Source organism: Hylobates moloch, unplaced genomic scaffold (genome assembly GCF_009828535.3).
Source record: "Hylobates moloch isolate HMO894 unplaced genomic scaffold, HMol_V3 SCAFFOLD_13, whole genome shotgun sequence".
NCBI classification, from domain to species: domain Eukaryota; kingdom Metazoa; phylum Chordata; class Mammalia; order Primates; family Hylobatidae; genus Hylobates; species Hylobates moloch.
In genome coordinates, this window is record NW_026652288.1 from 15,083,577 (window position 1) to 15,099,994 (window position 16,418).

The 16,418-nt window shown below is 36.9% G+C and overlaps 1 protein-coding gene across 1 annotated transcript in view; it reads right to left on the reverse strand.

Annotated features, from left to right (window-relative positions):
- NBAS (NBAS subunit of NRZ tethering complex) overlaps positions 1 to 16,418 on the reverse strand; it is a 388,176-nt gene that overhangs the window by 355,781 nt on the left and 15,977 nt on the right. The window contains exons 7-9 of the mRNA XM_032172256.2: positions 11,330 to 11,463; positions 8,512 to 8,645; positions 6,660 to 6,758 (exon numbers count right to left, since the gene is read on the reverse strand). Of these exons, the coding sequence (XP_032028147.1) occupies positions 6,660 to 6,758; positions 8,512 to 8,645; positions 11,330 to 11,463 (367 nt within the window). The remainder of the gene's footprint in view (positions 1 to 6,659; positions 6,759 to 8,511; positions 8,646 to 11,329; positions 11,464 to 16,418) is intronic.

A 16,418-nucleotide genomic window follows, 5' to 3' on the forward strand; every position in this document is an offset into this window, starting at 1 on the left:
GAGGGCAGATGTTCAAACTATAGCAGGATATATTCATCAAAATAGAAAAAAATTAACAATAAAGTGTGGTGTATTTAAATAGTGCCCAAACTGTGGTACAAACACAGAATAGCAGTTACATATAAGATAATGAGTAGGTCCTTGTTACGTGTGGCATGAACCAGTACCTGATCATCTAAGAGTCATCCAGCCTCTAGTATCTCCCTATGGAATCAACATTCTTCAAAACACAAATGATCATATTTCCTCAGCTCAAAAATTTGCATCCCCTAAAGAATAAGTTGCCTCTTACCACTCCCAATTAATGGGCCTCAACCTGCCCTTCCCATGTCCTATCTCCCACCATCATTATCACCTCCCTTGCCCTCAGACACACACTCTACAGTGTCAGCCAAGCTATACCACTTACAATTTCCCAAAACTACACCATGACTTCTTTTCCCTTGCCACTATTAACATTGTCGCTTTGTCCAGAATGCCCATCATATCCGGATTGTATCCATTCACCAAAGCAAGTCCAAGTGCTACCTGCCATGCTTCCCTGCTCCTTCAAGCATGTAGTAGCTCCTTTATTTGGACCCCCACATCACTGTATCTGCATCCCTTTAAGGCGCTTATTTTCTAGCTTGCATTCTAGTTTACATATATAGATTTTTAATATATTTTTTATATATGAAATATGTACATTTACATATATAAATAACATTAATATATCTATATGTATATAATAAATACATAATATATTTTTATATATTATATATGTTTAGATATGTAAATGTGTATATATATACACACACACACATAGAGCATGCAGAGAAAGAAATGTATTTTAGACATTAGTAAAATATATATGCATACACTGGCCGGGCGTGGTGGCTCGCACTTGTAATCCCAACACTTTGGGAGGCCGAGGCGGGAGGATGACCTGAGGTCAGGAGTTCAAGACCAGCCTGGCCAACACTGTCTCTACAAAAATACAAAAATTAGCCGGACCTGATGGCAAGTGCCTGTAATCCCAGCTACTCAGGAGGCTAAGGCAGAAGAATCACTTGAACCGGGGAGGCAGAAGTTGCAGTGAGCTGAGATCTTGCCATTGCACTTTAGCCTGGGCAACGGAGTGAGACTCCATCTCAAAAAATATATATATATATATTATATATCTATAAATACACTTATATATTATTTCCTATCTAAGAATATGAGATCTTAGGTCAGAATTGCTCTCCATCTTTACATCTCCCCCAACCTGTAACATGGTGCATTCCACAAAGCAAGTCACAATAAATAAGAGAGTCATGGAAAGTAGGCCAGATAAAGATAGAATGGACTTTCCACCTCATCAATCTTCCTAATACCAACAACTTCTGCAACTGAACACACATGCTTTTTAAGAAACATATTTGAAAAGTATATATATATGTGCTGAAGAAGTGAGGTATTAATAACTACACTTTAAAACAACAAAATTGGCAAGGCGTGGTGGCTCATGCCTGTAATCCCAGCACTTTGAGAGACTGAGGCGGGTAGACTGCTTGAGCTCAGGAGTGCGAGATCAGCCTGGGCAACGTGGATTTTGGAGAGCCCTATCTCTCCAAAATCAACAGCCAGGTGTGGTGGTGTGCACCTGTAGTCCCAGCTACTTGAGAGGCTGAAGTGGGAGGATCACTTGAGCCCAGGAGGTTGAGGCTACAGTAAGCCAAAATCATGCACTGGACTCCAGCGTGGGTGACAGAGCGAGACCCTCTCTCAAATAAATAAATAAAATAAAACCAAAAAATCAAGTTGAACTAAACCCAAAAAGACTTTAAAGGAGGAAACCCTGCTTAAACAATAAAACGGGATCCCAAAGGAATGTTAACAGAAACAAGAGGTCACCCTCAACAGAAATCAAACTAGCAATCAGAGTGCCATAGGTACTGTATATGCAGTATCAAGGCTGGGCAAAATTTCACAACAAAGAACTAAGCATGTCACAGCAAAACAAATTCTATCCCATTTCTAATAGCAAAATTTAAATTCAAGACAATGTGAAGCTAGGCACAGAAAATACAAGATCTAACATATAAACCATTGAAAGGCCAGTCTTTATATAATAATTTGACAAAAATAAAATCAAAATGGCATGATTTTATTATTGTAATGTGTTTATTTTATAATTGTTTTGTTATAATAAATTGTGTAATTATTTGCACATATATAATTACATTCAATATTATAAAATGTAAAGACCTCTAACCTCACATATAAACATTCAACTATATCCAAAATAAAGCAGTTCTATTATTTCAGATTACCTACTGTAGTTAATATTTTTAAATTTTTAAATATTTTTAGTTAGCCAGATTTTTGAAACTGACTGTCAAACTTCTTAAGGATAAACAACTAACTCTTAAACACAGGAGCCACACATATCAAAAGGATATAAAGTTAACAGTATTATATTTATTCAATACTAAATAATAACTTTACCTATCATTTCCTGAATACCTATACTATGTGCTGAATATTTAACCCTCAAAACACCTTGGGGCTCATTAAATATTCATTTCAACTCCCTTTTCTCTTTTCTTAAGAAAGATTTTTAAAAGAACTAAACAGAACTTCTATAAATGAAAAATATAATGATAAAATCTAAAATCACGATAACTAATTTAAAAAGGAGATGCAGCACAAAAGAATTAGTAAAATAGGAAATATACTGGCAAAAATTAACCAGAATATAGATTTTTTCAAAATAAAATCATATGTATCAATAATTTACTATAGTTATAAAAGATCTCAAAAAGTGTTTCAAACTATTTTCTTCATAAGTACATGTATTTATACAGAAAAAATTAAAATAATATTTTACTTCTCTTTTTTCCACAAAAACAAAGCGGGGAGAAAAGGAGAGAGTGAAAAAAATTAAAGGTCATTCTAGGAGACTCTACATCTAGATAACAGAAATTCTAGAGATTAAAAAAAAAAAAATGAAGAGGAAATAATCCAAGATATAATTCAAAGAATTTTCCCAAAAGTGAGATTACTGACTATCCAAAGTGAAGGGCCAGCACTGTGGATATTAATAAACCTACGCCAAGTCATAACATAGTCAAATTTCAGAACACTGCGGGGGGGGAAAATTAAATCTTAGATCCCAGAGAGAAAGAGGACAAAAAGCAGAGAAAGAAAGAAACATGAATTTTATACTACAATGACATTCTCAAGAGCAACACTACTAGAAGCTAGAAGAAAATAGAACAATACCTTCAAAATTTTATGGAAAAATTATTTCCATCCTACAATTCTATCCAGTCAAATGATCAATTAAGCACATGAAGATAAAATAAAGCCATTTTCACATATGCAGGGCTTCAAAAAAACATATTTCCCATGTACCGTTTCTCAAGAAGTTACAGGAGGTTGTGACCCACCAAAACAGTTAAATAAATCAAGAAAGAAAAAAAAAAATCTAAGGAAGAGGTCATGCAACCAAAGAGAAATAGGGAAGCTATCTTCTGGATAACGGTGAAGTAAAATTCCAAGACAATAGCTACGTGGCAGGTGTTAAATCGACAATGGAGTAGATCAGAAAGTTCTGAGATCTCCATCCATGGCCATACCACCCTGAACGCACCTGATCTCGCATGATCTCAGAAGAAAGTTCTGAGACCTCTTCTAGATGATCAAACAGCACACCTAAAAGGAGGTTTACACTATGGGGGTGAGTTTAGGGGAAAGTCTGTGATAAGTACATTTCAAAACATGGCGAATTAGAAAGAATTATTAACTACAAGGAGAATAAATAAGTAAGAAGTTACCAGGTGGGTCTTACTATAGCACACAAGGCCCTGCATGATTCAGCACTCACCACGCTCTTTGACCTCACCCTATTACTCTGCGTCACTATCTGCTTCAGCCTAACTGGCTTCATTGCTGTTCCTAGAAAATGCCAAGCACACTTCCAACTCAGGGCTTTTGCTTTGGCTATTCCTGCTGCATAGAATACTCTTCCCCCAGATACCTAAAAAGTAGTAATACCCTCACCTATTGCAAGTCTTTGCACAAATGTCACTTCCTCAATGAGGGTAATGTGGCCACCATATTTCAATCTAAACTTGCACCCTACTCTCCTACCCTTCCACTCTCCATCTCTGATTATTTTTTCCCATAATACTTAGCTCTTCACATACTTTATATTCATTGTTTGTTGTCTGTCACTCCCTCGAAAAGTTCCACGAGGAAGATATACCCTAAGCACCTGGAACAGTATGCGGCACAGAGTAGGAAATCAGTAAATGCTTGTTGAATGAATAAATGAATAAATAAAAATGGAAAATCATTGAAATCATGAAATACTACACAAGCTTCTTGTCTTACCTATAAGTATCATCTACATAACCATAATAATAATCACACTATAGGCCGGGCAAGGTGGCTCACGCCTGTAATCCTAGCACTTTGGGAGGCCGAGGCAGGTGGCTCACAAGGTCAGGAGACCGAAACCATCCTGGCTAACATGGTGAAACTCCATCTCTACTAAAAATACAAAAAATTAGCCGGGCATGGTGGCGGGCACCTGTAGTCCCAGCTACTCGGGAGGCTGAGGCAGGAGAATAGCATGAACCCGAGAGGCGGAGCTTGCAGTGAGTCGAGATTCCGCCACTGCACTCCAGCCTGGGCGGCAGAGTGAGACTCCATCTCAAAAAAAAAAAAAAAAAATACTATAAAATTATGATATAACAGGATTTAACATATGATATAACATAACAGGATAACTAAGTGAAAGTTCTTTGTGCATACACGTGGTAGAGTAAGAAAACTAAATATCCATCTTCCACAAAGGGAAGTAAATAAACATTGTGTAAAATTGGAATCAAGAAGTACAATGTAAGCTTTTTATTTAAATGTATGAAAACAATCAAAAGAATCAATTAAAATAGCTAAAAGTGGTTACCTTTGGAAAGCAAGAAGTTGGGTGGAGTCAGTTTTTAAAACTAAACACTTGAAATTCATTATGCATATAATAGACTAAGAATTAATATCTAGATTATATAAAAATGTCAACAACAAACCCCCTATCAAAAGAAAAGAAACAAAACCAGCATTTCATAGACAAGAAAACATGAATGGCCAATAACATATGAAAAGCTACTCAGCTTCATCAGTAACCAGGGATGTACAAATTAAAATCAGAGTGACATGTTCTTTTACACCTACCAAATCAGCAAACATTTAGAAGTCTCATACCATCAAGACTACTAATGAGAATGTGAAACGAGAGACACTTTCATAAGCTGCTGATGGGACTGTAAACTGGTACAAATACTCTGGAAAACATTTGACAATATCTAGTAAAGTTGAAGATGTACTAACCTGACAATCCAGCACTGGCACCCCTAGTTATATATCCCATAGAAACTTTTGGACATATATATCAGAGGAATGCATAATTATTTTTACCACAGTACTATCTTTATAACAAAAAAATTAGAAGCAAACCAAATTTTCATCTATAGGAGAATGAATAAATACGTTGCAAATTATTTGTAAAATGAAATGTCCTAAATAGTAGTTAAAAATGAATAAACTAAAGCAAGATATGCACCAAAAAGGAAGTCACAAAGTGAGACTTGTATGTCTTCTGTGTGATTCCATTTGCATGAAGTCAAAACAGTAAAACTAAATATGAATGAGTGATAAAACTATAAAGAAAGCAAGAAAATCATATACACAAAACTCAGGACAGTAATCATCTCCAGAACGGAGACGATGGGATCGGGGAAGAGCACAAGGAGGACGTCGGTGTGTGTGTGTGCGTGCGTGTGTGTGTGTGTGTTTGTGTGTGTGTGTGTGTTCTGGTATAAAAATTTCATAATAATACAGTCCTGAACTAAACACAGACATATGACTGAATAGAATACAAACCTGCATACGTGTCCAAAGAAAAAGACTTAAGTATACTGAGATTCCAAGTTAAGGACTTGTCAGTAAACAAAGAGTAAATCTCAAAATTCAAAAACTCAAGTTAGGTTTGTCTTATTCAAAACATGATACTCTTCCCATTTACGAAACCAAACATTTAGCTTGGCTATCCTATAAAACATATGTGGCTTCTGTTCTCAAATAACGAAATTAAAGGGGAGAAATCACTGGAAGTAGAAAATGCCATAAGGTTTCTAGTAAGCCTCAATGTAGATGCAAATACACAGGGAAGTGGCATATGTGAATGATGGGACACAGTTGCTGGAAGGAACTGTGCAACATCAGTGCAGCGGTAACTAGCAAGGAAAGAAAGAAGGGAAGTAGCATCTACTGAGGCCATTCTGTGTGAGGGCACTGTATACATAGCACTAGTTCTCTCACTAATTCTCGAGTCACATATCATACTCATTTTACAGATGAGAAAAATAAGGTCCAGGGGGTTAAAAGAGAAGAATAAATTCCTCATTGAATATTCCCAGTGCCCCATCTGGCTCAGAAGAGCTCAGTGAGCCAGATGGATAAGCATGAATAATCAGATGACAACAATATTATAGATATTAAAGATAACTATGCACAAGAGGAGGAAATTAAGAAGTCAACATAAGAATCAGAATAGTTTCTTCTATCTGAATCTATGCCAACATTTCTATGTCCACCTAATATTCCACTAAATATGAGAACAAATGGGTACTTACCTGTGACCAGGGTGGTAAACAGCTGTGTTGATTCCATGAGGATAATGACTACTGAAGCTGAAACAGTGACTTTCTTGGTAGCTCTGATTTGTTCCAACACTTAAGAAGGTAAGTAAGAAGTAAATACCATTAAACCACAATGAATATCACTAAATACCCAATAAAATGTTTAGAATTTAAAAGACAGATAATACCACATATTGCCGAGGATATAAAACAACCAGAACTCGGATATGTCACAATGAGAAGGTAATTGATAAAACCACTTGGTAAAAAGTGTAGTTTTTTATAAAAATAAACTATGTCTCCCCTATGACCCAGCAATCCCACTTGAAGATATTGACCTAAGAGAAATGAAAATGTATATCCATAAAGACTTGTACAAGAATGATTGTAACAGCATTATTTGCAGTGGCCAAGAACTGGAAACAGGGTTCTATCAATAGAAGAATGGATTTTTAAAATCATGAGCTAGTCACACAATAAAATACTAATTGTCCATAAAAAGAAATAAACTAGTGATATACGTAAAAATATGAATGAATCTCAAAATATGATGAATGAAAGAAGACTTAGATAAAAGAGTACATACGACAGTCATTCCTAGGCATCCTTGGGGAACTGGATCCAGGATGCTCAGAGGATAACAAAATCTGTAAGTGTTCAAGCCCTTGATATAAAATGGCATAGTAGGCTGGGTGCGGTGGCTCACGCCTGTTATCCCAGCACTTTGAGAGGCCAAGGAGGGCAGATCACGAGGTCAGGAGATCAAGACCATCCTGACTAACATGATGAAACCCTGTCTCTACTAAAAATACAAAAAAATTAGCCAGGTTTGGTGGCGGGCGCCTGCAGTCCCAGCTACTTAGGAGGCTGAGGCAGGAGAATGGCATGAACCTGGGAGGCGGAGCTTGCAGTGAGCCAAGATCACTCAACTGAACTCCAGCCTGGGCGACAGAGCAAGACTCTGTCTCAGAAATAAATAAGTAAATAAAAATTAAAAAATAAAATAAAATAAAATGGCATAGTATTTTCATATAACCCACACATATCCTCCTGTATACTTTGAATAATCTCTAGATTCCTTCTAATACCCAATACAATATAAATGCTATGTAAATAGTAGTTATACTATATTGTTCAGAGAATGACAAGAAAAAGTCTGTACATGTTCAATACAAACACAATTTTTGAATGTTTTCAATCCACAGTATCAAATCTACAAATGCAGAACCCACAGATACAGAGGGATGACTGTATATTATTCCATTAACGTAAATTATTAGAATAGGCAAAACTAATCTGTGATTTTTAAAAAAATTTAAACACTAGTTGTTCTGGGAGTGGGTATGGAAAGAGATGTGCTGGGAAGGGGCATGAGGGAACTTTCTAGTATGATGGTAATGTTCTGTATCTTGACAGAGGTTTGAATTGCACAAATGTACGCATTTGTCATAACTCACTAGCTGGTATAATTAAGATGTATGCATTTCACTGCATGCAAATTTTACCTCAAAAGGAAGAAAACTATAGGCAAATATTAAACTCTAATTAACAATATGCATGCTAAAGCATTTGAGTACTGATATGTCCAACTTACTACGGAATGATTAATAGCTGGATAGAGGGGTGGATATATGAATAGAAATATGATATAGCAAGCACGGTAAAATCCTAATTGTAGTATCCAAGTGGAAGTAATGGGTGTTCACCACACCACTCTTTCAAATTCCCTATTATATTTGCAATTTTTCATAATAGACAGAAAGCAAAAAAAAGAAATACCAAAATCTGACATTAAACCAGAGAAATAAACATTATTTCAAATATGGCTTCCAAAGCACATTTTTACCTTACAAGGTAACTTCTAAGTTGTCCTCGGTAATTGATGACCAGGAGTTCTGCAGACCACTGTGCACTTGCTTTATATTCTAAAAATATCAACCCAGCAATGGCATAGCTTAAGTCACCTATAAAACTAGATGCCTACAGAAGAGGGGGAAATTAAGTTACTAAAAAAAAACTAAATAAAAGTTAACACATGCATAATTACAGAATATCTGATACACTGGCTTCAGGTACACTTTATGTAAGATAACTTCAGAATTGCCCTGTATACTCAAGAATCATGCAAGTCAGAATGCCTAGATCTAGACACCCAAATCTAGACCAGCCCTCTCAGACACAGGCTGAAACCACAGCAGCCCCTTTGAAGAAGATGTTCACCTACATAGGAAATTTCTAATCAAATTTTATGAATTTAATCAAATTTAATCAAATCGCAGAAAAAATAAAGATAATGCCACCATTCAGCCTCAAAAAACTCTAAGAGCTTGTTTAAAGATAGAAGCTTCCAAATGTTAATTTCCACTGCCAGCAGTAGCCTGTGGTAAAAAAGTCTCCAGTTTCTATTTGCCTAATCAGCAACCTAAAGGAAACTACACATAAAATACTTACTCAATGTTAACCTTTCTCCATTAACTAAATACCAGGCTAAACTGCTAAAGATTTGAAGGCCTGTACACCTTGGGAAGCACACAAAATAAAGTTTATCACCCATGAAAGGGATTCAAATATGCTGACCCAAAATATGCCACTTTGGCATAAGGATTATTTTGAGCTGAAGGCAACTGAGAATCAACAGATGCAGGAAAAATTCTTTGCCCTCCCCTTAACTGCCTAAAAACAAGGCAAAAATTTCTCTTTGTGAAAGTGCTCCTCAGTACCAGGAGGAGGAGGTGGACTCATCCCTGGAAACCAGAAGTCATATCAAGATGAGTCTGTGTAAACAGACCTTATTCAAATCCCTTTCTTCCATTAATTTGTCCCATGCATTTCTTAGTCACTTTCCCACAATTTACCACCTCAAAAAGCCAAAATTCCCTTTCCTTTGTCTAGTCACATCTCAACAATTTATATCGCTTTATTAAAATGGTATATAAGGCTGGATGGGGTGGCTCACATCTGTAATCCCAACACATTGAGAGGCCAAGGTGGAAGGACCACTTGAAGCCAGGAGTCCAAGACCAGCCTGGACAACAAAGCAAGATCCTGTCTTTATAAAAAGTTTAAAAGATTAGCCAGGTGTGGCTGCACTATGATCATTATCATTACACCACTGTGCTCCAGCCTGGGCAACAGCAAGACTCTACCTTTAAAAAAAGAAAAAATGGTATATAAGCCTGAGTCTAACCACTTCTTTGAGCTTTCACATCTTTTCTGAGAAGCTCCCTGTACATGTAAAAATATTAACATCAATAAAAACTGTACAATTTTCTCCTGTTAATCTGTCTTTTGTCAGTTTAATTTGCAGGCCCCTAGCTGCTAAATTTAAGCAGGCAGAGAAAAAGTTTTTCCTCCCAATCACCCCTGAATGGTTCCTCATTGTCTAGAACCACACAATCAACACTTGATACATGGCTAGTCCGAATTGAGATATGTCACAAATATAAAAATACACATCAAATTTCAAAGAGTTAAAATCAAAGAAAGAGTATAAAATATCACATTAATAATGTTTTATATTGATTACATGTTGAAATAATATTTTGGATATATTGGATGATAGATAGTATTAAATAAATTTCACCTGTTTCTTGTTTTAGTTTCTCATTGTAGTTACTATTAAATAAACTTCACCTGTAGTTATTGTAGATGTGACCAAATATAAAATTACATTTGAGCACACATAAAGCTCATATTGTATTTCTTTTAGCCAGAAATAGTCTAGAAAATAAGAATCCAGACTCCTTAGTTTGGCTAAGATTCCCAGAATATAAGCACAACACACATTTTTAGTTTCTCCACTCATTATTTCTGAAAAAAAAAAATCATTATCTATAACATTGGTTTTCAACCCTAGCTTCTCACTAGAATCAGCTGAAAAGCTTATAAACAATATTAATACCCAGGCCCCACACAGATCAAATGAATCAGAATCTCTGTGAGTAGCACCTGGACAATCTGGTAATTTGTTTTTTTCTTTTCCTTATAAAGCTCCCCAGGTGATTCTAAGATACAGCCAGAATGAGAGCCACTGTTCCATCTGACCCTGTACCTTGTTCAGTTGATGAAGGAGGATACAAACTAAAAAGCACTATATTCCTAGAAGAGACAGTATTAAAGGAATTGTCATACAAAAGTCATTTTGTTCCCACTCAATCTTAGTTTTCTAGACAAAATGAGAACAATATCTGCCCAACCTACTCAAAGGGCTGTTGTGAATATACAATCATAATATATATCAAAGGCATTAATAAAGAATAAAGTAGTATACAAATACAAATTACTACTACCATTTGTTTTTCTCTACTCTCCTTTTCAGTTTCTATTTCCTGTAGGGTAACAAATTCCAACTCCTCTTGAAGTTGTTCCTGTTGTGACAGACCATTGACTTCTTTCCGTCACTACAGCTTTATAACAACTTTCTGTACCCATATTTAGTGATTACTTACTACCACGTGGTTCACATCTGGATAGTGTATTACAAAATACAAGGAATAAATATTGCATGTATATAGATTTCTAAGTAGATTCTGGGCATCTTACGTCCACAGCTTATTATTCTGATTTACATTTGTATTATCCCCCCCTTCACACTCTTTTATTCAAGTACCTATACACACATGACATTGAAAAAACTATGTTTTCAATTTAAGCTATGTACATACCGGGGAAATGACAAAAAGTTCACTTCCCATGAGATCAAACACCCTCACAGTTCCTGTGCTTTCAGCATAGGCCAGTAGGGTACAATCGTAACTCCATGCTACCCGTCTCCACTGGGGTTTCGGGTCTTTCGGAACTAGAACGAGACAAGAGGTGCTTTTAACAATATATTACAAAGGTAGTTAATGCTTTTAGTAACTGCAACTAAAGTAAGTATTCAAGTATAATAATTACATCATCTCCTGAGGATCTCTAATAATGCTTCCCTCAATAAAAAAGAGCAGTTTCCAGAAACACACTTCAAGTAAGAGTGGGAAATACAAACCACTGCAACTATGCCCTATTTATTTTAGAAGCAAAGTCTACTGATGCATGGTCTGATGAATGCTGAGCATCCCCTGGTCTGGTAAAGGCCCAGGAATAATACACCTCAAAATATCTATAATACTCAGATCTATAGCATACAGAATGGGTAGACAATATTAATAATTCTAATCCAATGAGTTCCGCTCCTCTAAAAGCAAAAAATAAAAACTGCAACTTGATCTTTTAAATACGTCAAATACAGATGCCAAGATACAAATTGGGACTATGCTAACATTGTATTAGAAAGGAGGGGACTATAGACACACATATATATATACACACACACACACACATAACATATATAGAAAGAGGCAGGTAAATCAAGAACTCATGAGTCTATCACACAATTTCAAGATTTTGATAATCAACATCTTAATAATTCTAATAACTCAGCAACTGAATTTTTTTCTGTTCTGAATTTTCAGTAAAATAGAGAGAAAGGCTATCAGCTGCAAAAGAAGAAAAAGAGGATGTGAAACTCTATGTTAGATTTGTTTGAGGTTTTTTATTGTTTTGTTTGCTTCGGTTTCCTCTTACTGGAATCTCAGAACTGAAGAGTTAGGTAGACAGACAAGTGTTCTTCCTTTCCCAACAAGAATTCAAAATGATTAGGAGACTCAAGGTGTCACCTTGAGTCAAGAGTAGAACAAAACCCAGAACATCAGCATCCTGTCTTTCCATGCAGTGCAGGTGTCATTACAACACACCGCCTCTCCACCAGAGCCTTACAATTGCCTCAAAAATGCTCCAGGAACGTATGGCCTTCTCTTGATGCCTCTGCTACTATCCCAGCTCAGGTCTCACCATCTCCTGCTTGGCCTACTAACAGGTCTTCTGCCATCTATCTCTTCCCTTCTATTCCTTCCTCCATACTATCAGACGATATCTTTCTAAAATAACAAGATAAACAGATCACATTCTTCTGCCACTTTAAAAGCCCTGAAGTTTCTCCATTTCCAACAGAACCAAGTCCAAAGGCCCCAATATATATGAAAGGCCCTTCCCAAATGGCCCCATTGTAGCTTTCCAGTTTTGCCTTCTACCACTTCCTCCGTCATATACCTAATAACCAACTCATACCACGACAACCTGGCAAAGGAGCAAATATATGCCTTTTTTTTTTTTTTTTTTTTTGAGACAGAGTCTCACTCTGTCACCCAGGCTGGAGTACAGTGGCGCAATCTCGGCTCACTGCAACCTCCATCTCCTGGGCTCAAGCAATTATCCTGCCTCAGCCTCCTGAGTAGCTTGGATTACAGGTGTGTAATTTTTTTGTATTTTTAGTAGAGACGGGATTTCACCATGTTGGCCAGGCTGGTCTTGAACTCCTGACCTCAAGTAATCCACCCGCCTCAGCCTCCCAAAGTGCTGGAATTACAGGCGTGAGCCACCGCACCCTGCCCATACGTGCCTTTTATACACATTGCTGCTCTACCTAGACTGTTCATCTCCGATCTTACTCATCCTTCCAGGTCTAGTTTGTTACCTCCTCCTTCCTTGACACCCTTGAAAACTGGCTGCTCTGTGCCACCAAATATTCTGTACATACCTCTTTCATGGCATTTATCACATCATATTGTTGTTTACCTATTTGCCCCACAAGTCTCTGAGCTCACTGAAATCAGAAACAATGTCTTATTCAACATTCTATTCCCAGGACCTGGAACACAAAGTGATTAATGTTTCACTAATGAGTGACACCTATGTCTCCCAGAAAAAAAATCTCTATTAACAGGGCAAGGCAATGGCAAGAGTTCACCATCCCTCCAGGACTACCAATGAAATGTGAATTCTATAACAGAAGTCATCTATCTACCTAAAAGAAATAATGTGTAGAGTTCAGACTTCCCTTAACTTTGTAATAGATACTCCAGGGAATATATGGGGAAAGTACACCAGACATCAACGAGTTTCTTCATTTTGATTATTTATCAATAGGTTAAAAATATACAAAAAAAAAATCCCAGAGAGGTCATTCAGCATGGATAAGTCTAATTAATTTTATTAAAGCCGAACAAGATACTGCATACATTCTGAAACAGCCATTTTTGTAAGTGGGAATAATTTTTTCTAAAAAATCAATTCCCTGTCTTTAGACAGCTAAAATAAAAAATCAAACTTCAAAGCAGACATAGGTGCAAAATAACAAAAGAATAAAAAACTGACATATGCACAGATGCTACATAAAAACGAGCAAGATGACAATTTTCCCCTGAAAAATATTTATGTGCTAAGGAAACACTACCATGTGATAACAGATTTTTCCTCTTATTTCATTTTGATAAGATAAACAGATTCTACGCACTGCACTGCATCTGCAAGGGATTTGCTTTTACTATTACTTCTAGTTACAACCAGTAACTCCAGAAAACTCAGCAGGTGTTTTGACCTAAATAAAAATATTTTTTCCATTACAAGATAAGATTTCACATAACAATGTGAAAATAAAGACTTTATCACTGGATTTTTCTAGTTGCTCGTGTGGCTTGGGAAAGGAATGAACAGTACAGATTTTTACAAAGCAAGTGTCAATGAAGTTGTCTGAAAAGTATGCAAGAAACACTGATGGTAAAAGTTAACTAGCAAATTGACAACTGACACGTGCATGGTGAAATCAAGTCTATACCCTCACTGATATTTTCATCAGCTGTAGCTCCTCAAATCTGCCCAGTTGCCAAGCTCTTTCCCACCTCAGAGCTTTTGTGGATGCCATTTTCTCTTCCTGGAATGCTCTTTCCCTAACCCTCCACTGGCTTTTTTTCATCTTTCAAGCTTCACTTTAAATAGCACTTCCTTAGAAGGCATTCTGTGACCACCCAAAGTAGCCTCTGAGCCCCATTATTTTCCACCAGTCCAATGATTTCATGTCCTTCACAGCTCTTACGCCAAATAATTATACATTTGTTTGTTATATCAGTCCGTTTTCATGCTGCTGATAAGACATATCTGAGACTGGGCAATTTACAAAAGAAAGAGGTTTAATTGAATTTACAGTTCCACGTGGCTAGGGAAGCCTCACAATCATGGTGGAAGGCAAGGAGGAGCAAGACCCATCTTGCATGGATGGCAGCAGGCAAAGAGAGAATGACGAAGATGCAAAAGCAGAAACCCCCGATAAAACCATCAGATCTCGTGAGACTTATTCACTATCACGAGAACAATATGGGTGAAACTGCCACCCATGATTCAATCATCTCCTACTGGGTCCCTCCCACAACACGTGGGAGTTATGGGAGTACAAATCAAGATGAGATTTGGGTGGGGACACAGAGCCAAATCGTATCATTTGTCAGACATTTTATTGTCTGCCTTATTTGTTAATCTATAAATTCCAAAATGTCAGGAGCTGTGTCCATTTTGTTCGTAATGTTTATGACCAGTGCCTAGTACTCTGGTGGGACATAACAAACACCCAAATTCTCAAGGAGCAGACTTCAATCCAGTGCCCATTTACCCAAACTAGCAATGGAAATGAGCAAGGATTTAAAAATAATAAACACTGGGTTCTTGCCTCAGTGCTACCACCAGACACCTGGGTATGACCCTGGGTATGGCCTCAGTTTCCTCATTTTCATAGTGAATTCAATGAACAATCTCTCATATATATACATTCTTCACTTCCAAGTCAAGAACCAGTGAGCAAGGGCAAACTAGTGGGAATGGAAACACATCAGAGAAGCCAAATATGTAAATGTTTAATAGTGTCGCTGGAAGAACACAAGAGAAAAACCTTAACAATTCTACAATAAGAAAGGCCTAAATATAAGAAACTCTGACTTTATAAAGAAAAAAAGTGACAAATGGTGGAGGGAGGGAGGGAGGGAGGGAGGGAGGAAGGAAGGTAGGGCAGAGGGAAGGAGGGAAGGAGGAAAGAGAGGAAAGGAAGAAGGGAGGGAGGGAATTCTCTATGGAAAAAGATGCCACAACAAATTTAAAACAAATCAATTGGGTAAAAACAATAGGCATAAACTTTGCAAATTTGAAGAAATCTACAAAACTGCTTATCTAGAAGCTTAATGAACTTAAAGCAGGATAAACTCAAAAGCTATCAAGGCACATGATAATCAATGTCTGACAAACAATAATAAAGAGAAAATTTTAAAGTAGACAGAGGAAAGAAACACACCTCATATCCAAGAAAACAATAGCAATGACTCCCAATTTCTTGTCAAAAATAAAACAATGACATCTTTAAAGAGCTGAAAGAGCCAGGCTCAGGGCTCATGCCTGTAATCCCAGCACTTTGGGAGGCCAAGGCGGGCGGATAACGAGGTCAGGAGTTCAAGACCATCCTGTCCAAAATGGTGAAATCCCGTTGCTACTAAAAAATACAAAACTTAGCTGGGTATTATGGTGCACGCCTGTGATCCCAGCTACTTAGGAGGCTGAGGCATGAGAACTGCTTGAACCCAGGAGGTGGAGGTTGCAGTGAGCCAAGATCGTGCCACTGCACTCCACCTAGGTGATACAGCAAGACTCTGGCTGGCAAGAAAAAAAAAAAATGCTATATCCAATACCCGCACTATACCCAAGAACCAAATTCTTTTAAATGTGAAACATTCATGAAGACAGAATATATGCTAGGCCATAAATCAAGCCTCAATAAATGAAAAAGGTTAAAATCATGTTGTTTATGTTCTCTGGCAACAAAAGAATTAAATTAGACATAATTAACAAAAAGATGCTTATATTAGAATAGGCTTAAATGTTTATATATGAAAAAAG